Source organism: Siphateles boraxobius, unplaced genomic scaffold (assembly GCF_051911475.1).
Source record: "Siphateles boraxobius isolate OS27281-9 unplaced genomic scaffold, OSU_SipBor_1 33, whole genome shotgun sequence".
Taxonomy (NCBI): Eukaryota; Metazoa; Chordata; class Actinopteri; order Cypriniformes; family Leuciscidae; genus Siphateles; species Siphateles boraxobius.
The window spans coordinates 1781209-1797870 of record NW_027508953.1 but is presented as its reverse complement, the minus strand read 5'-3'; the positions used below and the strand labels follow the sequence as shown (position 1 = coordinate 1797870).

Here is a 16662-nt window from a genome sequence, read left to right as displayed (position 1 = left end):
ATAATGTCTCTTCATTATCTTCCACTGGAAAAAATGCTTTTGTGGTGAAGTAAATACTACAGAAAAAACAATGTAATTTACATGAAAAAGTTAGTTCAGGCAAGAATAAAAAAAAGCTAAGCAAATTCTATATTAGTGCTCAATTCAAGCATGTAGAAATGAAAGTAAAATTACTCAACTTTTCTGATAATGGTGTTTCCATCATGCACTAGTCTGAATAATTAAGGTTGATTTTCACTGTTTTCCAGCTGTATTTACAGTTTTATCATTGCTTTTGTTGTAGGACTAGTAACTTGCCATTTTGTGACATTTGGAGTTAATTTTCTACTCAAAATGACACATTCAAACACAAAAACGATCCATCAAATGTTACCGTCATTGAAGTATTGAGGTGTCTGCGTTCACATGACACATTACTTCTGAAATGTAGATATGGTGTCTCAGACAATATCTATAATTACTTACTTAAATGTTTCAAAGTATAGTATATACTTTAAAAGTGGTTTATTTCAATGTTATATGTTTTGACTGAGATGTATAGCAAAGGAATCTTCAAAGATTCCTGCAAAAACCTGCTAAAGAAAAATTAAGTAAATTTGACTTATTGTTTTTTCAGTGTGGATTAAACTGCTCCATTCATATTGCTTTAATTTTCGATCTCTTTATGAACATTTTAAATGAAGATACATGCAATGGAGGGATATAAATCAGATTTGATTTACCTTTACCTTTATTTGTGTTCTGAAGATAAAGGAAAGTCTTATGGTTTGTCTAACATGTTCTCATTATATATCCTCATAAAGCCTGATGATGTGTGACTTAAAACCAATGTGTTTTACAGAGATGATTCATCTCTACGCTTGTTGCTCTAATCCAACCTCAGACTCTTTACTATCCTGAGCTGTGATGTCAAAGCAAGGAACAATATAAGTACACACTAAAAACTCCTGGGTTATTTCTTCAACCCATTTTCTGGGTTATTTGTGTTTGGTCAAAATTATGGGTTATTTTTTTTAGAGAGTAACCCTTTTCTGGGTTATAGGGCTAATATTTCGACCCAGTTCCTGGGTTGTTTGGGTTTCTGGGTTATTTTTCAAAGAGTAACCCATGTTCTGGGTTATAGGGTTGGCTTTCTCTCTTTCTGTATTTTTTGTTGGAGGGGTGTATTTTATGTAGTTATTATATTATCATGTCAACATAGTTCATAATATGACCAATCACACTTGCGCATTGTGTACATTATGATAAAACAGTATCACCATTTGTAGGAGAAATAAAATGACACACCCTCTAAACATGGATATATTAACTAAGAAATAGAAGATATAAGTTCATATATTACATCCTTGCCCAAGTTGCCCCTATATTATTTAAATCAGTGTGCCAGAAATTCAGAAGAAGAGCAAGAAGAAACGCCTCTTTCTCTCTCTCTACCCCCGCGCGCGCCCGCACCGTTCTGGAATTTTCTCACAGTCGTCGACTCGTTTGAAATAACCGTTGCTTCGCGCTCAATCCTTTTGGCCATTGCTTCTTCGGTGAAACTTCATCGTGTATTCAAGGTAAGCGAGTATTTTCAGTGTTGATGTAACGTAAACTTTTATGTGTCAATGTCCCAGTTGTTAGTTTAGCACCATTTGCTGACAAAATTACCATGGCTAAGTTGCTACGGTAAGATAAGTTAGCCGTGGCCCGTGGAAAGTCTGTGGTAACATCTAACGTTAACTAACGTTAGTTTTAAGTCCGTGTAAAGTTTGTCAAACTAAAGAAGAAGGTGTTATTAACCACACAGCCAGATTTGAATGATTAAAAATAACGATAAGTTCATGACATTAGCTGTCAAAATGGTTGAAATGCTTTGTACACATTGTTCAGAAATAACGTTACATTTAACGTTAACTGTTATGACCTAATTAATGTGTTTAGAAGAAAATGACTGAATTCACTTTACACGGTCTTTAAATTCTATTTGTCATAACCTGTGCTGTATTTATCTCATTATTTCATTGTTATAATACCGGTAATAATACGAGAAGTAAAGTTAACGTTAGCATTACAGTGCAGCTAGTGCCGACTCCATGTGGCGCCATTTGGCTTATGTCCGCGACCAGCAACGGCTCAGGACCTTGTTCAAAACCCTGCCGCGCAACAGAGCGCCATTTTCATAGTTTTATATTAAATTTACATTTATTTGTTACGGATGCTTTGAGGTAAAGTGTTCAGAATGAAGACTCAGCTACAATTGTATTTAAATTGTACAGTACAATCATAAAATAGTACATACATTATCGTAATTCCACAATGTCATTAAACATAACAATATTGCTGGCCGTACATTGTACTGTACAATTAAATACAATCGTTGCTGAGTCTGCAGTCTGAACACTTTACCTCAGAGCGTCCGTTGACTGAATGAATTGAGAATATCACCTGAAAATTGTTTGCTAACTTCTATATTGCTATGTTCCTTCCAGGTCAATGGACAGCTTTGTCACTCTTCAGCTAACCGCTGTCTGAGCTGATCGACAATTTTAGAGGTGAGCATTTTACTGCCTAGATACTTGTGCCTTATCTTTAAGCTGTTATGCATAAAATGGGCCAGATAATCATCTCTGCATTAATGTCATTACAGTTGTTAATGAAATAAAAGATGGACAGTATAGACTGTCATTCACAAAAAATGGGTAATGCTGCAAAATAATTTTTATTGGAATTTTCCTCTTTCATTCTCGTGAATGTTTACATCCCTCCAGACGCGTGCGCGAGCGCGGCGCTACAACAGCTGGCTGAACAAATATCTGAAACGGAACAAAGGTATATCCCACCAGAGACAGTAATATACTGGACCACTGTTACACCACAATAAGAAATGCATATCACTCCGTCCCACGGGCAGCTTTGGGGCTCTCTGATCACTGTTTGGTTCATCTCATACCGACCTACAGGCAGAAACTGAAATCAGCTAAACCTGGAATAAGGACTGTGAAAAGATGGACTAATGAAGCAGAGCAGAATCTACAGGCCTGCTTTGATTGCACTGATTGGACTGTTTTTGAAGCTGCTACCAATGATCTGGATGAGCTCACAGATACTGTAACATCATATATAAGTTTCTGTGAGGATACATGCATTCCTACCAGGACATTCTTATCATTCACTAATGATAAACCATGGTTTACTGGGAAACTCAAACACCTTCGTCATGCCAAAGAGGATGCTTACAGAAGTGGGGATAAAATCTTGTATAAACAGGCCAGAAACAGATTGACAAAGGAGATCAGAGTTGCTAAAAGGAACTACTCTGATAAACTGAAAAAACAGTTTTCATCCAACGACCCATCATCAGTCTGGAATGGCCTGAGGAACATTACCAACTACAAGTCACCATCCCCTCGATCTGTGGACAATCAACACCTGGCTGACGATTTAAATTCATTTTACTGCCGGTTTGAAAAGCCCTCATTAACACCACACACCCGGTCTGATCTGCACTTCACACATTCACCATCACCTCCTGTTCTCCAATTATCACTCCCCCCTCCTGCCATCCAACCTGAGCTTAAGGTCTGTGTGGAGGACGTGAGCCGAGTCTTCAAAAAACAGAAGACTAGGAAAGCCTCAGGCCCAGACGGCATCTCATCTGCTTGTTTAAAAGCCTGCGCTGACCAACTGGCCCCGGTCTTCACGCAGATCTTCAACAGATCATTGGAGCAGTGTGAAGTTCCCTGCTGCTTCAAACGCTCCACTATCATTCCTGTCCCCAAAAAACCCAAAATCACTGGACTTAATGACTACAGACCTGTCGCTCTCACGTCTGTGGTCATGAAGTCGTTTGAAAGACTGGTGCTGGCCCACCTGAAGGACATCACTGGACCCCTGCTGGATCCCTTTCAGTTTGCTTACAGAGCAAACAGGTCTGTGGATGATGCAGTCAACATGGGACTGCATTATATCCTGCAACATCTCGACAGACCAGGGACTTATGCAAGGATCTTATTTGTGGACTTCAGTTCGGCCTTCAATACCATCATGCCTGGTCTTCTCACAGCCAAACTGACCCAGCTCTCCATACCATCCTCGATCTGTCAGTGGATCACCAGCTTCCTGACGGACCGGCAGCAGCGAGTGAGACTGGGGAAACACACATCCAAGACACTCACAATCAGCACTGGTGCTCCCCAAGGGTGCGTTCTCTCCCCACTGCTCTTCTCCCTGTACACTAATGACTGCACTTCTAAAGACCCCACTGTCAAGCTCCTGAAATTTGCAGACGACACCACTGTCATCGGTCTCATCCAAAACGGTGACGAGTCTGCTTACAGACTGGAGGTTGAACAGCTGGCTGCCTGGTGCAGTTATAACAACCTTGAGCTGAACACGCTCAAAACAGTGGAGATGATCGTGGACTTCAGGAGGAACAGCTCAGCACTCCTCCCACTCACCATCATGAACAGCACTGTGGAAGCAGTGGAGTCATTCAGGTTCCTGGGCACTAACATCTCTCAGGACCTGAAGTGGGACAATCACATTGACTCCACTGTGAAAAAGGCCCAGCAGAGACTGTACTTCCTTCGCCAGCTGAGGAAGTTCAACCTGCCACAGGATCTGCTGATTCAGTTCTACACAGCCGTCATTGAGTCTGTCTTGTGCGCTTCCATCACTGTCTGGTTTGGTTCAGCTACCAAATCAGACATCAGGAGACTACAACGGACAGTCCGGACTGCGGAGAGGATTATTGGTGCCCCCCTGCCAAACCTCCAGGACCTGTACTCTTCCAGAGTGAGGAAGAGAGCAGGTAAAATCATCACAGACTCCACTCACCCCGGTCACCACCTGTTTGATCTGTTACCGTCAAGACGGAGACTCAGATCACTGGCCACAAGAACATCTCGGCACAGGAACAGTTTCTTCCCACAGGCCATTTCCCTCCTGAACAGTTAACGTATCTCCCAAGGCATATGCCTGTAAGTGCAATACTCCCACTGTTTAGTGCAATATCCTACAACTCAGGTGATACTTATATGTAGGTTTATTTATTTATAATATTCAAAACACTGTAAATAGGTTCATAATCTGTAAATCTGGAAATGTCTATTCTGACTAAACCCAACTGTGATAGTTTTTATTCTCATATATTTATATTTTTATTTTTTATTCTTATAATTTGTAGTATTATGTTTCATGTTTCATGTTGTATTTGTATATGTCCACTGGAAGCCTCAGTACCAAAACAAATTCCTTGTGTGTGCAAGCACACTTGGCAATAAAGCTCTTTCTGATTCTGATTCTGATTCTGAAAATAACCATATTAGTTAACTAGCAAATTGGGCCACGTTTTAAAACAAAAAAGCCACAGTATTCCATTAAAAGTGATTATGTTAGCTTAATAATCAAAGAGTGACTGGTGAGATTGTCTCGACTTATTAACAATACTCATGTTGTCTTGTTTTCTGTCTTTTCAGATGAAGAAATAGATGCCTACAGATGCCAAAGGGGAACTAGCTCTAACACTGCTACCCACCATGGTGCCACAGGCCGTCTACAGGGTTGGGAAGAAGACTATCCGGCACTCCACTGAAGAGTCCCGGACAGCGTTCATACACCAAATGCCTGTAAGTACAATGGACCAGTTTCTCAGCACCACTCTGAGAGAGAATATTCTTAATTCTAACCATACTTTACAGTTGAAAGAAGGCAATCCAAGTGACATGTTTCATGTGAAAGCTAAAGGGTGAAACCTGATTTAAAAAAAAAAAATCCAAGGTTCCTCAGTTGTATTTAAGTTTTGGGCAATGCCATCCAAGGTAGCAATCTGACTAGAAAATGAAGTTAAAGATGTTAAGTTTTATTATTCAGTGGTTCTCAACCCACATTTTCTTGTACACATTCATGACCCACACAAAAAGAACACACCAATTAAGAACCACAGCTCATTTGGCTTCCTTGTACAGTTAGTATCAGCATTATAACAGACTGCTAGTCTATTATATTGCTTACAATTCACCTTCTACACAATATTCACTTTCTGTTACCTATCTTTCTGTCTCTGTCTGTTCTAGGTTGGAACAAATATGGTGGAATTCCTCCAGCAATAAAAGCCATTCCCCACTGTCCTGGCGCTGGGACATCCCCAGCAATGTGCCTCTCAGGCATTTGTTATATTATCTGGTCAGGCACTCCCTCAGAGCACACTGCTTGGAGCAGTTGACGTGTGCTTCAAGGCATATCATGTTCTTGATATCAACTACCCCAAGCAGTGTGCTCCCGCATGGGAGTCTCTGCAGCAAGTTGTGTATCAGATTGAGGGATCTGAATCAAATCCAGTCAAATTTCTTAATACTGCCTTGCTTAATTGCAGAACTGTTTAATTGTGTTAAGCTGCAGTAAATGACATGACCAATGTTTGTGTTCTGTTTAGTTAATTACCACCATCATCATCATCATCAGCTGTTCTACTTTGTAGTCTTGTTTAGTGTGTGTACATCCTGCCTGTCTGTACTTTTTGGAGGTACTTTTAGTAAAACATTTGAATTGGAACTTTGGACTCCTCTTCTTCTTCTGCCTGCACCACACCGTGACAGATATAATGTAAAACAAAGTTTTATTTTCTGAAATAAAGAGTACTGTCATAGTAACTAGTTTATTTCAACCCAGATATTGGGGTTGTTCTTTTGACCCAGAAGTTGGGTTATAGTTAACTACTATGTTGGGTTTTTTAAACCCAACATTTGGGTCAGGTATTTAACCCAGATTGTGGGTCAAAAAGAAGAACCCAATTTTCTGGGTTGAAATAACCCAGAAATTAGTTGGTCCCTTTTTAACCCAGGATTTGGGTCAAAATTAACCCATTATGGGTTATTTTTGACCCATGAGTTTTTAGTGTGTACATATCTTGCTTTTTAAGTCTGCATTAAGATCTGCAAGTCACATCAGAGAAGAGAAGAGAAGAGAAGAGAAGAGAAGAGAAGAGAAGAGAAGAGAAGAGAAGAGAAGAGAAGAGAAGAGATGCCGCAGCAAGGGGTGTGAAAGAAAACTTAACACTCAAAATGATGTGTGACAGTTTCTCAAATATGCGCTATGTATGAGTTCACAGGATTAGATGTTTAGATTAGAACTTTTAGATTAGAACTTGATTAGAACTCCAAGTAAAAGTTGCAGTTGTAAATGTTGGAGTATGAGAAATATCGCATGCACAATTGCATGTGTGAGTTATTTAAAAAATATTTTAAATAAAATGGTGAGCAATTATAGAACCTATAAAATTTCCCTTAACACAGGTGTGAAAGAAAACTTAACACTCAAGTTATGTGTGACTCATCTTCTTAGAATGTGTGTGCAACTTGAGTTAACAGAATTAGGAGTGTGCGTGTGCGTGTGTGTGTGTGTGTGTGTGTGTGTGTGTGTGTGTGTGTGTGTGTGTGTGTGTGTGTGTGTGTGTGTGTGTGTGTGTGTAGATTCAGAGAAAAATTATTTACGTGTCTTAGAGGAAGGCATTAAAGTAGATTGTGTTGCGGGACCTTTGTGCATTCTCCTTTCTACAACCAACTCAGCTTTACTTTCACAGTTCAGTTCTGCCTGAACACGGGTGAAGATGCGTCTGTTAACCGTGAGCGTCTCTGTTCTGCTGGTGCTGTTCTTTTCATGCACCACGTCTAAAGTTGTTGATACATTCAGTAAATGCGATTACTTTTTTAAAAGAATGTCTCCGGTTATCCCTGGCATTCTAAATAATTTAGTTGCACAGGATGGTTATAAAATAATCTGTCAACAATATAACAAACGTAACAGGTTTGCAACACTGTATGATATAAGAAAGAAGATCCCTGTTTTCTCGGCTTACAAATACACAAGAAGACAAGAATTCGAGAGTCTAAGAAAGACTCAATGGATGATCGAATCGCAGGTAATGTTACTTACAGCGGCTTGTTTTTATATGTTTTTATTGCTACAAAAGAATTGTTTTACTTCTCTATTAGTTTAGTTCTTGTTTGTTGTTTATTGACCAGTTCTTTCAAAAAATAATCTTTCAATGATTTATATTCTATAGCTTGAACCTTCAAGTTATGAAACCAATGTGCCATTCACCAAGCAGGCTTGCAAAGGAGACTATCACGATAACACACAAAATGTGAGTCCGGGTCAGTTATTTCCAGCCTGTCATGCAGCTGATAGAGAAACTGCTATATCCACATTCACACTCACCAACAGCATCCCACAGAGGAACAACTTGAGGAATGGTATCTGGACTCGCATGGAACAACAGACTCGAGAAATAATGGACACATACTGTTGCGACCAAAACAATAAAACCTCAGCCTATGTGTTGACAGGAGCTTTACCTGGAAATAATCTTCTGAATGAAAGAGTCAACATTCCCTCTCATATGTGGATGGCATTTTGCTGCTATAACGGTACGGGGGGATCATGGATGTCCAATACTTATTGGGCACCAAATATAGAAACAGATCATGGGGAAACTATTACACTCAAGAGCCTAAATGACTTAGAAATATTTCTGAATAAAAATTGGAAGATAAAAGTAAAGTTGTTTTACAAAGACTGTAATAATTAACATAACACTGAAACATATATAGGATAATGCAGAATCATAGTATCCTATTATGCAGCATTAAAGATTTCTGCCAAAGTGATTTTCATGAACTCTTATCATCTTCTATCTTGATAACAAGCTGTTCGTAAGTAAAGGTTGTGCCTCTTAGTGTGTAAATGCTTGTGTATGTGCATGATTGCAAGTGAATTATAACAAAATAAAAAGTAGAGAAGGCAAATGTGATTAAAAATGCCAGCAAATCTGATTGGACCAACTTGGTATCCCTTATGTACATTTTAAACTAAAATCTTGATGCTGAATAAAAATACTTCTGAACAGTTCCATGTCTCCTTCCTTACATCTCCGCTGTCCAACAGTGGATTCAACAATTGACCCGCTTAATCTAGAACTAATTTTTTGTGGTCTTTTCACCACAGTTTCTACTGCAACATTGCACTGCTTTCCAGTGTCTACAGTGTCTTTCCAGATTTCATCAAACGATGAATCACTTCTTAGGTCTTGGAGGGTGTCTTGAAATGCTTCAACTAAGTCCACGGCCTTCGCTAAATCAAGAGACGTTGACTGAAGCATGTCTGCAAGGAATTTTGCCTCTCCAAGGACTTTTGAAAAGATGACAAGTGTTCCGATAAAGGTAAGATCCAGTTGGGCAAGTAAACCCCGTGCCTCCACAGAGCGTTCTCCTCTGTTCTCCACATCAATATCATGTAGCACACGCAAAACAGCAGGCAGTCTGTCCTTAATGTTTTTGCAAGCCTGGTACCGACAAGCCCACCTGGTGTCACTGAGCCTTTGTAGCTCTCTTGGGGCACCTTGATACATTTCCTTTTGCACAGAGAGCCATTTCTGGTGCACATAGGAGCCTGACATGTACACATACAATTTCTGTAGCAAAGAAAAGAAGGTTTCAGACTCAGGCACTGATTTTGTTGAGTCAACAAGAACAAGGTTAAGACAATGTGCATTGCATTGCATTGCAGTGCACATAAAAAGCGTGATTTGTTTTAGCTTTAATCCTTGCTGCAACTCCAGAGTGTCTCCCTGACATGACTGAAGCCCCATCGTAACCTTGCCCCACTAAATTTGACCTGTACTCAAGTCCATACGTCTCCAGGCATTGTATTATTTTTTGAGTGAGTCCCTCTGCATCAAGCTCAGTAGCTTGCTTGAAATCAAGGAAGCTTTCATGGACTGCACCATTATAATAGTCCCTAAGTACTAATGACAGTTGCTCTTTCTTTTTTAAATCCTTTGTTTCATCTGCAATGATGGAAAAATATTTGTTTTCCTTGACTTCACTGATGATGCTTTCCCGTACCATATCTGACAGACATTCAATAATTTCATTTTGTATAGTGTTACTTGTTTATTTTGCATTCCCCACAGCTTTTAATTTCTTGTCAATTAGTGGACTATGCTTAGCAATCAAATCCATAATCCCTAAAAAGTTTCCTTTTTTTTTAGATGCATCGGTCTCAAGGTGTCCCCTTTGTGAAATGTTTTGCGTTGCCGTAAACAAAAGTACCTCAGCAACTGTTTTAATGTAGGTACGATTTTGTTCGACTACTTCTTGGTGTTTATTATCGAGGGCATTTAACATTGAAGTGTCTGTCAAGATTCTTTTTTTGTGCTCATTCCATGCTATCATGGCATTAACATGATTTTCAGATTTTTCATGTCCCCTGAAACCTCCATCTTTATACATTGCCTTCTTCCAGTTAGAATAGCCCAGTGATGATGTGAATGAAGTCTCTTGAATACCAGGGAGGGAAAAGTGTCGACACGGAAAACAATATGCAGAGTCTCGGCTTACAGAATACTCCAGCCATTGGTGTTGTGTGTACCACATTTTGTTGAAAGCTCTTTTCCGGTCGCCCTTCATGGTCCGAGGGAACACCTTCAAGTGTGGCTGTGTTGGTTCTGCTGCCCGAGACTGTGACATGTCTGCAAATAAAGAGAATGGTCTTCTTATAGCGATAATAACTAGCCTGCCAGGGGTCCTCAATCAATTTAAACAATGAGTAATAATTAAAATAATTATCAGTGCAGAAGGTGTAGTTTCTCAAATAAATCAACCTAGAATACATACAATTGATTCTGCAAATTAAGTTTAGTGAAAGTTAGTTACATAACCATAGACCCTCCAATAATATGAAAGCAATCGGTCATTTTTAAGGTTTTAGGAATTTAATTAAAATACACAAGCTCATCATTAACACCCATTTAGACAATACCTTCTAGAAATTGTCAGTAAAAAAAAAAAAATGGAGCATACCACGTGGTCCTGGCAGAATGCGATCTGTGGAGATGTTGGCATGTAGTGCCTGAGGTCTGTCACCATCACCCCCTGACCTACGCAGACACAAAGTTTCTTCGTGGTCTTCAAATTCAGACAGGTCACTTACAGCTGAATTATCTGCAGGTACAGTAAAATAATAATCATAAGAGTAGACATTAAACATCATTTAACATCACTTGCTGAACATGTGCAAAATAACTTTCAGGTCTCAACTACAACTATACATACCTTTGCATTCTGTTGGGGATGAAGGTGCTTGTTTATCCCAACCAAACGTTGATCCTGAGAAATGATGAAATGTCACAAGTAAATATTGCATCAATGAGAAAACAAAACAAGCTCTGTGAGTACTATAGCAGAATAAATACGCTCATGGTATTTTTAGGGCAAATTCATATATGCAATGATTACTACCGTTTTAGTTTGCTTCATACAAATGAAATGTAATATTTCTCAAATATCCCTACAATTCCCTCAACACTTCACACACTTGAAGTTGCAGGAAGCACAGAGGAAAATGAAGGCCACTGCTGTCGGCTGGGTCCACTGGCATCACTGTCTGTCTGGCCTGTTGATTGCTTGCTGGCTGATTCTGTTCCAGTGACAATTATTTCTTGCTGCCTGACATTTTCTTCTTGGTGAGAAACATTTTCTTCAGTTGCTTCTGCCTCTACACTTGTTTTGTTTTGTTTTTCTTTGAAAGAAACTCCCTATATCTTTACTTCTTTTCATGGCTTGGCACTGCTCTCTTCCCTGCCTTCAAAAAAGAAACACTTATGTGTGTCTGTTACTCTCAATCTCAACAAAAATTATTGAAATTGTGAATAAAATGCACAGAATGCATCCATGTCATTTCACGTGTAAATGACTAACGTTAAGTTAGGCCCGACAATTTAACTGACTATCTAAATGACTTTCTCTCATGCATTCACAAGTAACGTACGTGTCACCAGACTATTATTATTATTATTATTTATTTTTCTGGAACATTCTGTGCATATGGTCATTTGGTGCAATCTTGCTATGTGGTCACTGTCACAAAATAAACTGATACAAAATATGCAAATCCCCATGACAGTGTTTATTGTTTGATAGCGCCCAGCGTATTTTACTTTTATTGTTTAATCAAACTTTGACTGAACATTGGACTGAAATCAACCCCGACCGACGCGAGCAGAGCCTGACGGGGTAAAAACATTGATCTGAGAAAACCATACAAACATATTAAACCATACATAAAGGTTACCTACCAGCTCTTTGTCTGGTGTCTTGACTTCCCACACTTGATAAAGTAAAAGTTCAAGTCCGCGACCATAGACATAATAAATACATAGACACCCTATTGGCCGCTTTGGAACGTTGCTGCGATACGTCAACGCGTCCGCCATTTTGCGGAGGGCAAGACTGCACTGTAATCAAATTCAAGTAAACGGTGAGCTGCGGTTTTTCTGGATAAAAACAAAAAAGAAAATTACATTTATCAACTGATTTCAGTGGTTTGTATACAAACCACTGAAATCAGTTGATAAATGTAATGTTTGATTTTTGATTTTAATTTGATAAACTTATACGTGGTGTCTCTATTTATTTAAAATCTCGATACTTAGACAGATTTATAAAACATTTTTTTTTTAATAAGGAATTGTCAAAGCTCCGGCTTGTTATGTAGGCTATCTGGCTTTTTATTCTTGGATAAGAATTGTGAAGATATAATTAATTAGACTAGAGACATCAGAGCCAGCGGCAAACTTCAGAAGCACTAGCCGAGGTAAGGCTGTTCCAGACGGGGTACATGAGAGCGCTGAGTGCGCACTGATCCCTGGATCTCAACTCCGAGACCGTCAGATTAAATTTTTAAATAGGCGCTATCTTTATAAATAAACCACATATTTGAGCTTTAAACAACTACATTGTCGACTGAAATACTATTAAAACTACATTTCGTGACACAATAACAGTAGAATTTTTAAATTTCGCGGCTTTTCTCCTCTGGACGTTACTATTACTAATTATATCATGACCAAATACAACCAGAAACAAATGTTCAGTCTTGCTTGTGAAAGATAATTCCTCGAGACCGGTTTTCAATTGTGTGGCGATTTGTCCAGCCCCAAGCAGCACACAAAACAGGCATTTTTTTCTCAATTCTCGCTATGAGAAGTATGAGAAAGTTGCCCTCCGCAATATGGCGGCGCCGTTGACGTACGCTCCAGCAGCCAATAGGGCGTCTATGTATTTATTATGTCTATGTCCGCGACGACCGTTGTTTCTCTGGCGCTGCACTTCTTTGAATCACGAACTTCAGTAGAGTCTATAAACTGATTGGCCGTAAAATGAACCAATCACAAGACATCTTACAGGGGGGGCACCTGGGGTGGCCAATCGAATTTCAGGGGGGGCCGGTGCCTCCCCTGGCCACCACGTAGACCCGCCCCTGTGCATCGAGGGCGCATATCGACCGCAACCTTCTGAAACCTAAAATGACAAATGGGACACCCTATGGTCTCATGGACTTAATGAACACGTGCACATGACAGCCATTCAAAGTCCACAAGAGCCAAAGTGCATATGAAGTGTGCCATTTAGGACAGGGTCTTCATGTTCACTTGCAGTCTTGTGGACTTACAATGTCCATTAAGTCCACAAGACCATAGTGTCATTTGTCATTTTAGGTTTCAGAAGGGTGTTTGCGAGTGCCCCCTTTATGGTCAATATGCGCCCTCAATGCATAATGCAAATGTTACTGAATAAAATGTCAACCCAGAACAAGCTACAGGACTGTGAAGCTTTGGGGGTGTTGATGGACTCGATCTAGTTCCATCCGTGTTTTGATCATAGACATAGTTCTGAATCCAATCCGGACAAAGTCTTTGACAAAAATGCAATTTTCTTAGCTTTTTCAAAATGTTGCTTTTTTATGAAACTTACACACAAGTCTTGACTAAAAAATCAAACAAACAAAAAAACAACAACAATTCATTCTAGCTTCAAGCATTCTTTTTTAAAGCAGAGGCTCTGTTCTTTTTTATACTTTGCTTGTTCAGATATTCATACAACAAAATTTTCTGAGGGCCATGAAAATTTTGTGCAAATGATATATATATATATATATATATATATATATATATATCACTGACTGGCAAGTTATGAGTCCAAATATTTTCTTAATAAAAGTTTTTGTATAGTTCTGTGAAGATTGTTAATTTTGGTGCACCATTTTATGTTTGAATTCTTTGTTTTTGTTTTGCCAGCAGCTGCCAGTGTGTGCTATCTATGTGTCTATTTCTTATTAACTCAGTGGGAGTTGAGTTCATAGTAATGATTGTATGTAGGCGTTGTCTCTGTTGCTGCATTATTTATATGTGAACAGGGAATTTAAGTCCATTCAGACCTTTCTGTGGAACTGCATCAGCATTTGTACAATCAAATCAGCTTTATTTTTTTGGTTTGTGATTCAGTTCAGATGAAGATGCGTCTGTTTGTCGTCTCGATGCTGCTGGTGCTTGGTTTTCCATTCATCATGTCTGAAGTTGTAGATTCATTTAATATATGCAGCCAGTTTTTTTTCAGTAAACAGCCTCCAATGATTAAAAGCATTCTGGAGAATTCAGTCTCACAGGATAATAACCGCTACAAACTAATCTGTCAGAGATATAAGAACGCTTACAAATTTGCAACTCTCTACGACACAAAAAATAGGATCCCTGTTTTCTCAGCTTACGGATATATTGGGCATTGTAAAGGGAGACCACACATTCCATGGATGATCGAACCACAGGTAAAGTTTAGTACTGTTTCTTTAAAAAAAAATTGTCAACTGATTTATTCATCTGGTTTTACTTTCTACAGGCAATAATTTAGTTTCTGTTTTCCTCAAGTTTATCTCTTTCTCTTTTTTTCATTATTTGTTCTGCAGCTTGAAGCTTTGGATTCTGAAATGCGTGAACCATGTGTCAAACAGGCTTACTCAGGAGACTACTGGGCACAGAAAAACTTCACTCGTGGTCACTTATTTCCTAACGGACATGCAAATGATAAAATCACTGCTAAATCTACATTCACACTGACCAATACTGTGCCACAGTACGAGAACTTTAATAATGGTAGCTGGAATAGCATGGAGAAGAAGGTTAGAAGTTTCATGGATTCTCACTGCCATGACAAAGACAACCCAAATGAGACCTTGGCGTACGTGCTGACAGGATCTGTGCCGAGCAAAAACACACTCTTGAATAAAAGAGTCAACATTCCTTCACACATGTGGACAGTGTTCTGCTGTTATAACAGCAGTGACAGCACATGGGTGTCTGAAGCTCACTGGGCTGAAAACATAGATGAGAGTGAAGATCAAGATAAGACTATCAGTGCAAAATCACTGGTGGAATTACAGCAGTTTCTGACAAAAGTGTATAACAGAAGATTCAAATTGTTCAGTAATGACTGTTCAGAAAATAAACAAAAAAAAGTAATTTACATGTACTGAATAAGAAGAGCAAAATCATGGTGATCCTCAGGGTCATTAAACTAAAACTAACTTTTCTAACAACTTGTTACTTGAAAACTTATTTTATTTCAGATAGTTGACATGGAAATAAAGTTCAACTTGATGTACTAAAATTACTGAATTAAAAATTTATAAAAATACATTTATAAAAATGTATTAAAATGACAACAAAATTACTATAACTTTAAAATAAAGAAAATGGAAAATGAAATCAACTATAAATAAAAACAACAATAGTAGCAATGATATTAAAATAACAGTTATTTTTCCCATAATCTGAACATGCTTATAGTATGTACAGATTTCTGTGAATAACTCTTGACCCTGTCTTTTTTTTTCTTTGACAACCAAAAAGTCGAACAAATAAAAACTTTCAAATCATGCAAAATCATGCTTTATTTTTCTGTTGATCCTACCACATCAAACATTCTCAGGTCACAGATTTCATCAGGTCATTGAATTTTGAAGCACATCTTAATATCACAGACTGTTTTAAATACAGCACACAGACATTATTGAAGCATAAAAGCCCATAAGAATAGCATCCCAAAACCCCTCTCAGGGAATTTGGTCCATTCAGAGAGGCTCGAGTTTAAATTGTGAAACTGGCCGGAATGATATAGCCTTTGTATAGAGTTATTAATCTGTTGAGCATGTCACATCGAACATGCTCAGATCATTGATGTCGGTTTAGCACCTCGAAACTGTCTCAGATTTAAAATAAAGCTGAAATGTATTCTTAAATACAACATCTAAAATAAGGATGTATGTACTGATTCTTGTACCGTTTACCTGATAATGTGCATTACAAAGTCAAACTCATTTCTCTTACAGACAGTCACAAACTTCAAGAATAACGCCTCTTGTCTTGGTTAGTATTGTACTAGTGTTGCAACCCGTTCTCATTCCCAGGGCGTCATATAGGCCTACTTACGCTTTTGTCACGTCCGTAAGCGTCTACTACCAACGCCCATGGCACCCTTTAGCGTCAATATGAGACGCACAGAGCTTTCCACTAACTCCAATGTAAACCCATCCGCGGTACTATTGGACGCCCAGGGCAACTTCGTCAGTCATCATCTCATTCCAATATAAACCAGATGATATCAAGTGATATCCTTAATAAAAAAAATGTGCTTGATAATTCTACAATACATTATGATAATGTTATGGACTTTTTTATTATTATTATTTACCTTTTGATACAGAGAATTTGTTCACAGTTTTCGACAGATGCTATTTTAACGTATGTTGTTTTAATATCCTTAACATTTTATAACCTAATAATACGAA

General features: G+C 38.6%; 1 protein-coding gene and 3 long non-coding RNA genes across 4 annotated transcripts; 3 read left to right on the top strand and 1 right to left on the bottom strand.

Annotated features, from left to right (window-relative positions):
- Positions 1–1524: 1524 nt before the first annotated feature.
- On the top strand, positions 1525–6122 carry LOC143701903 (uncharacterized). Its single transcript, XR_013190194.1, has 4 exons — positions 1525–1559; positions 2472–2534; positions 5460–5609; positions 6057–6122. It is a non-coding gene; the product is annotated as an uncharacterized LOC143701903 (long non-coding RNA).
- A 1398-nt stretch (positions 6123–7520) lies between these two features.
- LOC143701902 (uncharacterized) lies at positions 7521–8886 on the top strand. The gene is made up of 2 exons (XR_013190193.1): positions 7521–7900; positions 8045–8886. It is a non-coding gene; the product is annotated as an uncharacterized LOC143701902 (long non-coding RNA).
- A 1961-nt stretch (positions 8887–10847) lies between these two features.
- Positions 10848–11438, bottom strand: LOC143701901 (uncharacterized). Its single transcript, XR_013190192.1, has 3 exons — positions 11356–11438; positions 11094–11147; positions 10848–10982 (listed from the first exon to the last, which is right to left on the bottom strand). It is a non-coding gene; the product is annotated as an uncharacterized LOC143701901 (long non-coding RNA).
- A 2839-nt stretch (positions 11439–14277) lies between these two features.
- LOC143701900 (endonuclease domain-containing 1 protein-like) lies at positions 14278–15362 on the top strand. Its single transcript, XM_077195591.1, has 2 exons — positions 14278–14643; positions 14782–15362. Exons 1-2 carry the CDS (start codon positions 14329–14331, stop codon positions 15346–15348), a joined length of 882 nt encoding a protein of 293 aa, XP_077051706.1. The 5' UTR covers positions 14278–14328; the 3' UTR covers positions 15349–15362.
- Positions 15363–16662: the final 1300 nt, after the last annotated feature.